This window comes from Stegodyphus dumicola, chromosome 5 (assembly GCF_044657685.1).
Source record: "Stegodyphus dumicola isolate Sdum_Otavi_A_Nest chromosome 5, ASM4465768v1".
Classification (NCBI taxonomy): domain Eukaryota; kingdom Metazoa; phylum Arthropoda; class Arachnida; order Araneae; family Eresidae; genus Stegodyphus; species Stegodyphus dumicola.
The window spans coordinates 73,581,784-73,596,833 of NC_140772.1; the positions used below are offsets into that span (position 1 = coordinate 73,581,784).

The window sequence follows — 15,050 nt, forward strand, 5'->3', positions numbered from 1 at the left end:
GTGCACACGAAGGGGCTACAATGATTACGTACAAATAATACTCCTATATGACAGCTAAAAACTGTCGCACTTTTTAACCTAAAAGTTCAGACAGACAGAAGAGACCACCTCCCAAAAAAATTTTCAGAGTTCAAACATACAAAGGAGACCACCTCTCCCCAAAATATGTCGAATATAGGTACAGTTTTTTGTAATTTCATTTTAGAAAAGGCAGATAATAATTATCATTTAAATGTGAAGTTCATTTTAGATTGAAAAATGAATAACCACTTCGTTGTTAAGTAATTGTGCTTTCATGTAGTCCTTTGTTCCCTTAAAATAAGCGGTTGCTAATGAAATTAATGTCATATTTTGATCCAGCAGTGTAAATGCTATAAGAATTATTGTTATTATTATTATTATTAAAAAACACGGAGAAAGAAAGTTTCGAAATGCAAAATAGTGCTCCTAATTTTTCTCTTTCTTTAGTCACATTATTTGCCTTTGACATGTATATAAAATTTAGCAGTGTTAATTGCAGCTTGCAATTCCTTCATGCAATCTTATAATGAATACATAATCAGCTAAAAAATACATTCTATGAAAGACTCACAATCGTACTTTGTGCGAAAGTAACCTCTGGATGATATTGTTTTTATAAAATATCGAATGATATCGACTCAAAGACCATTCCCTCGTAAGAGATTGCTCTGTCATATTTAATGGGACTGATGTTATTAGTATCTTAGAATCCTTTACTATTAAAGACAGTTAAGATTAGAGGATGAATTGTTACATTTATATCCTTAAAGATTATAGCATTTCCCTTAGTTCAATTAAACAATTATTCAAATTTTTGTTATCGTTTGTGAACTCCTCAACTTTCACTCGCATTTCCTCGCCAGGGTGCAAATTTAAAGTAAAGTGAGGTGAGTATTTATTCGAGTGAATCTTGGAGTTTATTTAGATCACGTTTTCTCTAGGCAGCGCACGTTACGAGTCTGTCCTTGCTGTTAAGCGGAGTTGCTGATACCCTTTTTTGGCCATTTAAATAATTAACACGCCGAGTAGGTTGTCGAGTCAACCTAGTTAGCCTTAGCTTAAAGTACCAGTCCATCACTACTCTTTAGCCTTGAATTTATTGTGTAACGATTCTTAAGTTCCACACAAGTTGACGGCGTTATTGTAAGTTACTGAAGTACGTGCCTTTCTGTTCAAAGTTGAATAATAATAAAGGGTTATTTATACCCTTCTTCTGTATTGGTTTACTTTACGCCTGTGCGAGAAGTCTCTAGGTTCCTTAGTTGGATCTAGGAGAGTTTACCTGGCCAAAGAGACTACGATCCTACAAAATGTTTAAGAGAAAATCAAATTTCATGCACCTGTTCAGAGCTCAGTTACTTTCACATAGTTATAATTACATTTAAGGTGCATTCGTAATGACTGTTCATTGACAGTCAGTGTAATGCTCATTGAATTATTACCAAACAAACATTATTTGCGGATATGTAACAGAATATAGACACATTTTCGGGCTCATTTTCCTTTCACTGCGCGATACATTTCGAAATATTCAGAAGCTTTAAATATACTAGAAGAATATATATAGGTCTTCCACTGTACCTTGGATTATCTTCTGTAACAGTTTCCTTGAGAAATTCCAAAAAGTCATTGCAGAAGTTATGGCAGACATTTGGATCCCAAAATCCCTAAGAAAGATACTACACATTAGTAAACAGAGTATTTTCCTCAGCACAGATTTATAATTAATTATTGATATACATTGCTCGACATTGAAAATGCAACACCAAGAAGGAGTGGTTAGAAATTTATGCAAATTTTAGAGTAGACGCACGTCACTGAGTAATGTGAAATGCGCAGCTTTCCGACGCACGTTAAGTAAGATACAGTCAAAAGTCGTTAATCCGGACTCGTCGGGACTTCGGCGATTCCGGATTATCGATTTTTCTGGATTATAGATCATCAATTTAAATCTGGTAAGATGGCATGCAAAAATTATAAAATCAAAAATATGAAACCGTAATTTATGAAATAAAGAACAATTATGATCTAAAGGGTATCAAAATTTACAAAAAAAGCTTAATATTTATTTGTTTGCTTTATTAAACATTTCTTTCAATGTAAGTTGTTTAAGTTGCTTCGTTTTTTATGTGATAATACTTTTTCTTTAATTCTATAAACAGACATAATTTCTTGTTCAGTTACAAAGTTCCGCTGTTCAAGTCCTATAATTGCTGTGTCGAGAATACCGACTAATTTGTCAATCGAAATTTTTTCGTTTTCAATAATCTCTGTGTCATTTTCTTCGCCATCGGAAGCGATTTATAATGACGAGGAATTTCATTTAAATCATATCAAAGACGGAGTACATCGAGATGAAATACTACATTTAGTAAGGAATTATAAGCCAAATAAAATAAAAACATCTGCCCTGAACCTAAGGATAGTGCTGACGGATCAACTTCCAATTCATTGCGCGCCACAGAGCAGCGTGAAATCGATAAACAGATTTCGGAATGGTTAGATAAACAAAGGATATGCCTTTATCTATTTTTTGCAGCAATTCCAATTTTTGTTTAATGGACTTCGAAACATACTTTCGCTTTGTAGATCCTTTACATATTAGTAAATATATATCGGAAATTCTATTTGACATAATCGAAAGTTCAAGCTTACTTTTATAAAATTTCTCTAACAGTCTGCAAAAAATAATAAGCCGGATCCAATTCGAAGATTAAGGAATAACCGAATCTGCAACATTAAATGAATTAGATAATTTTAGCTTAGCTTATACCGTCCGTTATACATTAAACGCGCATGCGTAAACGTATTTTGCGCATGCGCGTTTAATGCATAACAGACGGTCACTTGTATTTTGCGCATGCGCACACGCATATTCGCAGCAGCCTTAAAGGTCTTACGCGCATGCGCCAACGCTTCGCATGCGCAGAAAGTTTGTAGCTTTGAGGTCCGGATTATAGATCATTCCGGATTATGGGTGTCCGAATTAACGACTTTTGACTGTATAAGAGAAGGAACGTGCAGAATCGGCAATATCCGTGTCGTTATTTCTGCCAGACGAATTATCGAAGAAAGTTGGCTTTTGTCCCGGAGGATACGTGTAATAGGAGAGAATGCCAGGCCGCCGTCAACCAAGGCACTTCCAGCAGATAGACGATTTTACGAGGGGTATGGTCAGCAGACTGAGAAGGGCGGGTTGGTCCTTACGTCAAATACCCACATGGATGCGAGCACGGTGCATCGGCTATGGCGAACATGGTTGGAACAAGGAAATGTGGGAAGAAGGAGGGGTGCAGGAGTGACGTCAGCATGCGTGGATCGACGCATCCGCCGACAATCTGGGGCGGTCCCGCAAGTCACTTGTACCGCGATTCTGCAGCATGTGCAAGATACCCTTGATGTTCTCGTGTCGACTAGAGCCATTTCAGGTCGATTGGTTGAACGTGGCCTGCATTCACGGCGTCCGTTAAGAAGACTGCCATTGACCCCACAGCATAGATGCCAACGTTTAGAATGGTGCCGTACTGGAGCTATGTGGATGACAGAATGGCGAAACGTCATGTTCTCAGATGACTCACGCTTCTGTTTATCCAATGACAGTCGCCGCATACGTGTGTGGCGTCGACGTGGAGACATATCTAATCCGGCAGCAACTGTGGAACGCCCCACTGCGCGGCAACGTGGCATAATGGTTTGGGGCACTATTGCCTACGATTTCAGGTCACCTCCAGTTCGTATTCAGGGCATTATGACGGCCCAACGATACCTGGATAATGTACTGCGGCCGGTGGCAATCCCCTACCTTCAGGGGCTGCCTAATGCAATTTTTCAGCAGGATAACGCTCAACTACACAGTGCTCGCATCTGGCAACATGCTTTGCAAGGTGTACAGATGCTTCCCTGGCCACCGTACTCTCCTGACCTATCACCAATCGAACATATGTGGGATGTGATTGGACGCCTTTTGCAGACTCTGCCCCTGCCTCGTTCAGAAGACGAATTGTGGGAAATGGTTGAAAGGGAATGGAGAACCATCCCTCAGGACACGATCCGCATTCTTATTAACTCTATGCCTAGACGTGGTCCTACATTCTACTGAGCCGACGCCGTTCTCGCTCTGTATTCTGACTAATCATTTTGAATAAAGATCACTTATTGCTGCTTGCTGTCTCTGTCTTTTTCCCAAATTTCATCACTTTCTGACCACTCCTTCTTGGTGTTGCATTTTCATTGTCGAGCAGTGTATTTAAAATATAGTTTACCGCAAACAGTTTTTTTTATTAAATTTTAATTTAGAAAGATTTCTAATTAATAATCTTATCTAAGTAACTATTACTTACAGTGTGGCCAGAAAATCTCTTTATACGTGTAACAGTGTAAGCTGATAAGATAATAAAGCTTTGAATCTTCTATCCTGATTAGTGCTATGGAAACAGTGCTCCTCACGTGAATTTCAACGTGACTGCCCGAGGAGGAGAACAAATATGACAAGTTCATTGTCTCTGTGCTTGGTGAGGGAAAATGGCAGATACCAGGAACTTCACTTTGAAAAAGAGCTTAGTGACAAGTGTGCGAGTGCATGAACGGAAGCACAGGAATGAAAATATAACACAATGGATGGACAGGTTCAGTAAATAGCCTCCAAGTCGTCAGACTTTGATCACGCGGTAGAAGAAAGCTTTGTGCGGGGTGACTGAAGAACGATGGTCCGTACTCCTTTCAGGGTTCCGTGCCAGGTTACTTATATGGAGACGCTGAAAGACTGGATTCTTCCATAGCTACAGAATTTTAACATCAATCACACGGATTGTTTATCAACACGGAGCTCCCGCCCACATCGTACTTGCTGTTCGTGAACGCCTGAATGAACTATTGCCTGGCCGGTCAATAGGACATGGATCCCTAAGTTCACCAGCCCTTATCCTTTGCTGCCTCAAAATCCAGACATTATGACATTCAGACAATGCCATGTGAGATATAATCAAACCATACGTCAGGAAGCACAGGTAAGTGGACAATAATGCTTTGTAGGTAACTGTGCTTGAAGTCTTCCAGCATGTGACACTGCTGCGGCTAAAGCGGGTGAGTAGGAAGACATTCAAGCGTATCAAACCGTGCAGTGATAATGGTGGTGTACATACGGACATTTTGGACAAATAACTAAGTATTGGGTAAATAACTAAGTATTATTAAAGTTGCAATGAAATAATTGCATGTGTAAAGGGATTTTCTGGAATGCCCATTCCATCGAGTAAAATTCACTTTTCATTATATTCAGTTACACAGTTACGAGTATGCAGACGTTTCAGATATTTTAAGCGATTAAAAATTTAGATTAATGTACAACTTGGCTTGATCATACGTGCATCCGAATTCTATCATTTTGATGAAAGCATCGGAGTCATCTCAGAGCACGCAATGCATGTTGCGAATTGTCAATAAATTTTAAATTTTAGAAAAGAAGTTAATTTTTTAACTAAATCGTATAGCAAAATCCATGTAATTTATCTTCTAATATACAGCTTTGCAATAAATCATGGATTTTATTTAGAACCAGAAATTTAAAAACAAACGAATTGCGTGCTCTCGTGTCTTTCTGTCTAACTACAGAGTGCATTCTTTCCAGCACAGCATTCGGATGACGAATATTTTAAACTTGGGCAAAAGGAACTTCTCCATTTTCCTCCTTTCTTTCTACAAGACGCCAATGATAGCGAAGGCGGACCAAGATATTTCGATTATGGAGTACCTTTGCAATTAAATGCAATTACCTCCACATCATCGTTAATAAAGATTGAATAAAATAAAAAAGAGCGTTCGAAGAAGGCATTATGGGATGTGATTTTACAGCATATATCTGAAAGAGACTGTTCGTTGTTTACCATTGAATTTACTGCGGTTTATTTATATTTTTTACGTAGGGCGAATTTTTTACTTAAGGTTAACACTATATTGTAAAATCGGTTAAGCATGGCCTATTTCTGGGTTTTTCAAAATTCCGCATGGTAATGTATTACATCTTAATAATTAAATTGAACAAGTTTTCTACAAATTTGTAGCTTGACTGACAATTAAACATTAGTTAATTAAAACTCTATCAACAGGCGTTTAGTTTCTTGGAAATAAAGCAAATTATTTAAAAATAATAATCATTAAAGAATATGTGCAGTAAATGTAAAACCACGTCACACTTTCAAACTATGCAATGCAAAATGTAATACAATTATTCAATAGATAATTTTTTTGCATTGCATAATTTTAAATGAAAAAAAAAATGCAGCGCAAAAAAATTAGGAAGTGAATAATTTAGGTGTTGAAGAAAGGTTTTCTTTTTATACTGGTCAATCTTTTGATACTGCACAACCAAATACGTGGAGTAAGGATGAATTCAGCAATTTCAGTGCGTTAAAATTACCTATTTTAAGGCACAAAAATATCGTTATAATCAGAGCTTAAATTGAACCACAGTCCGGTTGTGGTACATCTAAATTTTTGAATGAAGTCGAATTTCAGACACATCGAACTGAAGCTCCAAATAAGATGCAGTCTGATACTTTCTGTACCGCAACGTTGATAGAAAATTCTGTTATCAATGCAATATTTCATTCAGCAGTTAGTAGAACTGATATTGGAGCTTATATGCATTTCTCTCACCTTCTTGGCATGCCTTCGGGGTGTGGTGGTCTGCACGCTGGGCGCGTATTCCACAGGTCCACGGTTCGATTCCCAGCGAAGGCGTTGCTAACTTATCACCTTGCCTGCTACCAAATTACCGAATGTCTCTACAAACTAAACACTGAATTAATGATTTAGTTTCCCCGGGAACAGAAAAATGGAAGAAACTGAGAACTGAAGAAGAAATTCTTTTGCGATCTGAAATGCCAAAATGCGATCCTATCATGATGAAATATTTGTCAGCTACTCATCTGGACAAAATGTTCAAAACGGGTTAAAAGCGAAAATAAATATGCAATTTGACCTGAATGCAAATAATATTGATAAAAAATACTTAGCTCTCTTTTATCCTAGGTGTCATGTTTTGTTTTTGGACTGTATATGATCATATATTACACTGGACTACATTCCGAATAGATTGTATTTCACTGAGATTTTATCAACTTACCGAGAGTACTGTAGTGTCCTCTCCGATTCTTGTACTCAGGTAAGTAAAGGCTGCAAGCCGTTTTGATTTACATAAGGCATGAACAATATTCGATAATTTTGGCACGTAACTTTAATATTCGATAACTTTGGCATTAAATATGAAATGTTTTGCCTAATTTCTTAATTTCCTTTATAGAATATTACTGAAAATAATACTTAATATAATTGAGAATGATTTTATGATAATCTGAATATGTTATTATTATTAAATGATTATGGTTACTTAGTGCTCACAATCATCAAATTTTTCATTTTGCTATAATATAAATTCTTACGTAAGAAATTATATTAGCATACTATTATTATTCTAGATTTCAAAAGGAAGAAAAAGCAAGATTCTCTGCTGAATACCTCCCTCCGTTTTCGACTTCTTTAGCTTCCATCGTATTACGGTATACGGTGGAGGCGGAAGAATTCGAGAATAGGATGGGCAATCATAGTTGTTCGTTATTGTTAAGAGATATTTATGTTTCAGTGATGGGTAAAGGCATACCTAGTTCCAGCGTAACTGTAGCTCTAATAATAATGAGAATAACTAAGGAGAGTTTGTTGTGCCCTCAAAATTTAGGTATAGATAGATGAAAAGGACAACCTGCTGTCAAGCTAAACACCTTGCAACAAGCACCTTGCAACACCTTACGTTGTGTAATTATTCAGATTATTCGGAGTTGTTCAAACTCACATGGAAGCCATTGGAAAATTACGAGCTCCCCATCAAGCGAACAATTCTCCAGAAACTTTCAATATGCATGATTCAGAAAATATCCCTGGCTGGTGTATTTTAAAGTAGAAGATGTGGCACACTGCAAATATTATGCATTTTTTGCTAGGACTTATGTTACAAGTATATCTTCAAAGCCTGTGAGCTGTTTGGTACAAGAAGAATTTAATACATGGAAACGCGTCTTACAATATTTTAATAACGGTGCTCCGTCAAAATAACCCCGAAAAAATAACCAAAAGACTAATCTTTTAACAACTTTACTATTCTTTTAACAATATAATTTGCAGCCAGAAAAAGGAATTGATTAAAACTACAAAACATGTTTTGTTGACTACAATTTGGTTGTTTGAAACAAAATTTTTATTCGAAGGAAAAAAAGATCAGTTTTGTTAAAAGGAATGTTGTTAGCGCTGTTACAAAATTTCTCCAGTTTTACTTTAGTAAACAATTTTTTTTTTTAAAATCTATTTATTAGTCCAAAGGGATTTGAGTCCCGAAGGACTATTAGTTTCGTTTTGGCATTTTGCGTCGGACTCCTATAAATGTCGGTTCACTTTTCAAACTGTTGCCACCGAATGATAGAGTCCTGCACTATGTTTGAAGAAATTAAATAATGAAAAATCTGCATAAATGTATGTATGTTTCTCGTATTGTGATAAAACAACGGTACCTAGAGCCATCGAATTTTGAATGACGTAATCCTACTGCGAATATGGGCATCTGAAATCCGAAATTTGAAATTTGGAATTTGTTTTAGAATCGATTTCATATTTTGTAAAACTTTAACGAATTTTCGAGTAACAACTCAACCATTTAAAAGCGGAGCAATGGCAAAATTCTACGGGAAAAAAATCTTTTTTATCTCCAGCACGTCGAACTGTGTATCGGAAATTCTAAAGATAGGCTCATTTCAAAATTTTTTAAAATTATATTGCGACATTGCTATTGAACTAAATTTTATCGTTTAAGTGCAAAGAACATGACATTTCATAAATAAAGATAACGCAGAAAACGTTAAAAAAACGCCCCTTTGGACGTAATTTAAAATCTGAAACATTTAAGATTTTTTTTAATTTTTTTTAATTTTACAATACTTTTGTTATTCAGTTTTGATATTGTAGCAAATTGTTTTGTAATTGTGCGCAATTCCACGTACCTGGATATGCGATTTATATAAGCAAAAAAATTGTGCCTTGTGGGCAAAGGATTCTTTAGCTGCCAAAAGAGTGATAAGATGAGCGGAGATGGTGCTACTGTCAGAATACGTTTTTCCGCTTTTCAAGTTTTGTTTCAAAATGATCTAAGAGCCTCTTCTCTCATCGAAGTTGTGAAAGTAAGTTAAATTACATGGCACAATTTGATTATATAGTTAAGATGATAGAATTTTAAATTTTCATTTTGACCTTTACATTTTGATTGTTTACATTTGATTTATTTATGGGCTTATTTGCCATAAATGAATTCTCTTTTCTGTTTCTTAAACGAACGTAAACTTGCGAATCATTGTTTGCAATTGTGTAAATTTATATTACAAGTCAGAATCAAAATAGTACATAAATTTTCAAGTTTTTGATTACTTTTATATGTATTTAATATGAAGGTCTGTATTTTCGGGATGGTATTTTTTAAACATAATAGTAAGAGTTATTGATAAAGTATTTATTATAAAGTGCGGCCCTTACACATTTCAACATTTCTTAAGTGGCCCTTAACAGATCTGAGTTGTGCGTCTCTGTCACATAGCATTTGTAAGATTTTTTAATGAAGATAAAATTCAAGAAAACTTCCTGCGTATCTGGATAAAAAAAGATCTTTCTTGGGAGAACTGCAATGGTATTTGTGCGGATGGTGATGCGTCCATAGTTAGCTCCATAAAAGGCATTTACCTCTTGTAAAAGAAAACCAATGTTGTTTCATACACTGTTTTATTCATAGATTCCAAAATCATCTCTTGGTAATGAATTACTTAGAAGTATTTGATAATGATATCAAAATGGTAAACTTTATTAAACGAAAGCCATTTCATTCCAGTATTTTTAATAAGCTCTCCGAAAATTAGGATAAACAACACATAAATCTGTTATTATACACTGATATTCCGTGTTAGAGGCATAGTTTTTAATAGGTTTTTAAGTTAAAGGAAGAAATGCAAGCACATTTTCAGCAAAAGGACAAACAAGATTTCACTATATGCTTTAAGGATCAAATGTGGGTGCAGATGCTAGAATTTTATAGCCGATATTTTTCATCACTTGCATCAACTGAATGAGTTCTTGTACGGCGGTAGAGAAAATATATTAAATTTAAGTGACAAGATTATTGGTTTTAAAATAAACTTATATGGACAGACCATTTTGTAAACAGGTATTTTGATGTCTGAATTAAAAGCGATGATGGATACCAATAATTTCCAAGTTTTATTCTATGCCACCTACAGCAGCTGTCGCAAAAATTATGAAATGTTCTGAGTGCAACAGAACTAGCATACGACTGGGTGAGGAATCCATTCTCTCGCACTTCCATTTATACTTAGAACTTTTAACTATAAAAGAACTACGTGATTTACAATCGGATGGGTCATTGAAACTGAGAATTAACGACATGGTTTAGGCAAATTCAACAAAAAGAAAGAAAAACAACGTAAAGACTCAACTATCATCATTAAAGAAGGTGTTTGAAATTACGACACGAACCTTGATGCAGGAACCCTGCGTCATACATCTTCCATGGATCTTTCATTCGTGATGCATATCTTCCATGCGCCTGAGAAGTGAGAATCACAGTCCCAGGTCGCAATTTCGTAAACCTTCTTTAATGACGATCGTTGTTTGTTTTTGTTCTTATTTGTAGGTTTCTGATGTACTAAATATAACAAAATATGTTTTGTCTCACTTTTTATGTCATTACGTTTTTTACTTTTGTGTCGTCACTATCGCCTCAGGAAAGCTTTCCGACCATGCATTCATATATGACTTCCCATCATCTAGTATCTTTCCTGAAAGTTTGTCAGCGCTGTACTGATACACCCTGTATAATTGCATTTGGGGAGGGATAAACCATTTAAATGATATATATTTTTAGTTTCCATTAATGATCATTAATAAACCTTTTGTGAAAAAATACTATTACATGGACGTTGGAGATTGAAACTTGTCACAAGAGTTCCATAAGACAGAAAAGGTTAGGAAACACTGGTTTAACCCATACGTGTCTTTGAAATGGCTACCGCCTTAAGCAAAACTACACATATTTTAAAATAATCTATTTAATATTTATAAAACAGGTTTATGTTTTTACGGATTGTTCTCGGATTAAACTTGTAGATCATTATTTGTGGAATGTAATATGATAAATATTCCAACGATCTTTTCTCAAAAAATTAATTGATGGATAATGTGATGTCAGAAATCAGCAGAATGTAACAATTTAAATAAAATTCCGACAGAAGAAATTGAAAGAAATTGTGCTTTTAACATTAGTCCAATGTTGGAGCTAATGATGGCTTTTTTTTTTTTTTTTTTTTTTTTGTACTGTACTCTCAGTGTAACAGAATACATTGCATATTACTGCTGTATTCTTTCTATGCAGTATTGATGCAACTCACCTGGCCAATTAAAGGCAATTTAGAAGTTTCATATTCTGCAATCGAATGAACGATTCCGTTGTCATCTCTCATACCACACACAATCTTTTCTACTCCAGCTACGTGACTCTGGGCCCACCACTGCAGTGACTTAAACCTAAATAAATACATTTCCTTTTAAGACATATTTCACTTCAGTAATATTAATCTAATTATGCATGTATATGAAATTTATACAGGTAATTATCTAAATGCGAAAAGAGTAATAGAATACGGAAATATAATATTGATCATATATTGTTATTCAATACAATATATACAACAAATTTTTAGAGCATTTATTGCACAGAGTTCTTTAACCTTTACAAGCAAGAATTTGGATTTTAAACGGCAGTGGCCACGCTTTCTAATTTCATCTAGTGTGCAGCCTTTAGATAGCTTTCGAGCGGAATTTTTTTTAAAAATTCACTGTCCTCTCGCCGGGGAATCGAACCTACCATTTCCACATTATTGGAACGTACAAGCAAACGACACAGCAGACCACACAGGAACAACCGTTTCTTTTAGAAAATAGAAAGATATATTTTTTTCGTTTTATTTATTCATTTTCCATTAAGATTTAAAACTTGCGCAATAAACTTCAACAATAAGTAATACGAAATGCATAGTATAACCGATATAATAGGTATTTTTATGAAATTATGTATAAAATCAAAGATTAAAGTATATTAAAAATAGGTGCTAGCAAATAATACAGTTCGGTAACTTTTTCCCTTTAGAAAATGATTTACGTACCTTTGAAAAGTGGTATAATGATATGGAAGAGTCATAATTTTTGAAGTCTTCAACTCAATATACTTCTTCGTAGTATCTCCATAAGTAGAAAAGTTACTGTCTACGCAGTCTATTTCTGCTGTGAATAATAAAGAATGACGGCCGATCCTGTTGTTCACCACGACTGAGAACTCTTCCACTTGGTGAGTCGTTGATGAAACATTAGGCACCCCGTTTGGTATGGCTATTTAATATACACATAGCATTTAGAAATTTGAAAAAATTTAGCACAAAAAAGCGCCTTTCTTGAAATACACAGTTTGACCTATCGCAATTGACTAGCTAAACATTTTTCTAGGCGTTAAATTGAAATTTACAAACTAAGAACAGATTGCAATTTCTTTTCAACCTTATAATTTTTAAATGTTTAAATATTACTAACCAAAAAGGACCTGACCTAGGATTTTGCTTTGATTTACTATAAGCAGGGTAATTTAAATAACAGCTTTTTGAATTGCTGCCACCAAATACTATCGCCCTGTATTATTTTTAAAGAAATTAAATAATGACGAATCTCCATGTATTTATTTATGGTTATTCCTCGCACTGTGAAAGAAAAGCCGTACCTGAGTCATCAAATTTTGAATAGCGTAGTCCTCCACCCGAACATGTGCACTTGGAGGCCCGAATATTTAAGTCCGAATTTATCTTATTACTTATTTCATATTCTTTTAAATTGTAATGAATTTCTGATTAACAAACTCAACAATTTGAAAGCGAGTGGTAGTAACACTTCGGGGGGGGGGAATTATCTCCAGCATGAAAGACTGTTGCCATTTAGTAAAAAGGTCTTTTAGTTTTAATTAACAAACTGGGCGCTATAAAAGCAATGTTTTGCGCGGCCGGAAATAAAATATTTTAATCTTCCACGCACCAATGTGTTGCGATTCAACAAAGTCTAAGTTGTTTTCAAATTAAATTTGGAAGGTTACCAACAAACTATGCTATTTGAAAGTTATAAATACAGTTCTTAAGAATACTTTTCCTACTTTTTAATATAACTGATTTAAATAAACATGTACTGAAATCATGGTGGTGGTGGTAGTAGATATATGGCGCAAAGCTCTAGAGGCCATATGCGCCAAACGCAGGAAAACTGAAATCATGATATGTCTAATTAGAAATATTCAATATGTTTATTAAATTGCTTCAGCTAGAGTCATTAAAATCATTACATACAACGTTTTCTTATGATAACTATCTCAGGCGGCTGGCTGAACGAGCGGATAGTTTTTAAAGAAAAAATAAAAATACAAAGAATATGTATGGTAACCTCTAACCCTCTATACGGAATTCTAAAGATATGCCGTTATCATTTTGCTGTTGAATTGAATTTTATGTATGTATGAAGAATGTGATATTTAATAAAAAAATTAACACGTAAAATTAATAATAAAAAGATAAAAAAATTGTTAGCCATATTACTAAAAAACTGAATATTGAAATAATAAACTGAGTAAAGGCTGAAAGAAATATAAAAATTCATGCCAACACTCAACACAACATCGGGAATTTTAAACATACGCTGCTACTCAGTTTTTAAAAATTTTGTGATTTTTGTTGAACTGTATGCGGCGCTAGTGTGAAGAAATCGATGCCTAATTAACACACATAAAATGGGAACAAAATGTTTTAGGGAGTGAGTACCAGAGCTGACCGGTAAACTCGACCGGCTGACTGCGAATTTACCGACAGCGCAGAAAACGATAACAAACCCTTTTGGGAGACCGTTAAAAATCGACCTTTATTTTTCTCTAAACTTTAATGCTAAATTTCTCGAGGTGTTTAAATTGTAATAAGAAGTTTTCAAAATGTAATTTTTTTCAACGCTGAAGAGTTATGGCCTTTTAATTGATCTGGTAAGATTTAGTTAGTCCAAAATCCCTAACAGACGTGCAGCGAATTATCGCTATATCTGAAAGTAATAATAAAGGTATAAATAAACTTTTTAAGCAGAATTTAGAACATAAATGCACATTTTTGCGCTAACACTATCAACCACAACTCTTAACTAAACAGAACAGTCAAATTCAAATCAAAATGTAGAATAATACCATAGACTGCACAATTTAAACATACCCTACGCTGACTCAGTAACTCTATCGTTGTATCAAATTCAAATGTCAGCAACGGTAACACAAAGCCGAATAATTATAACTTATCAGAGCTGGCAAGAACTAAACGTAGTGTGCACGCGCAGGTCGGAAAAAGGCTCTGTCTTAAGTTCCTGAAATCTCAGTTTAAATACAAGCTAACTTCATTTATATTCTGGTGAGGAAACGGAAAAGAGGAGTTTAAGTTTACAAAGCCTTTAATGGATGAAAATAAATCATAATAAAAAAGCGCGCAGTACACAGTAGAAATAAAACACGTCCGTTACTTGAGATACACTGTTTACATGACCTTAATATATACAGTAATAATCGAGGAATAGATATGATAAGAATTTTAAGTTAGTTTCAGAGATATGCTTCACTTCTCTTTATAATACCAACTCCTACTACGTGGAAGACCTGACTGAAAAACTTTTACTTCGGCTGAAACTTATTTCGTGGGATTGAAGTTAGATGTCTGGGCATTTCAATTTTAAGTATGATTATTTGTTTGTCTTTAAACGATTTCGTGTCCAATGTTTTTGATGCTAGTATATAAACACGGCCGTAGTATTTTCATAGAGTTAGTTGGACGTATAACAACTTTGCATATAAAAGCAGGCATTCTTAC

The 15,050-nt window shown here is 34.8% G+C and overlaps 1 protein-coding gene across 1 annotated transcript in view; it reads right to left on the reverse strand.

Moving 5' to 3' along the window:
• The window catches only part of LOC118199944 (decapping and exoribonuclease protein-like), a 55,100-nt gene that overhangs the window by 13,285 nt on the left and 26,765 nt on the right, over positions 1–15,050 (reverse strand). Inside the window, exons 3-5 of the mRNA XM_035371841.2 lie at positions 12,288–12,510; positions 11,514–11,649; positions 1,603–1,688 (exon numbers count right to left, since the gene is read on the reverse strand). Coding sequence (XP_035227732.1) covers positions 1,603–1,688; positions 11,514–11,649; positions 12,288–12,510 — 445 coding nt within the window. The remainder of the gene's footprint in view (positions 1–1,602; positions 1,689–11,513; positions 11,650–12,287; positions 12,511–15,050) is intronic.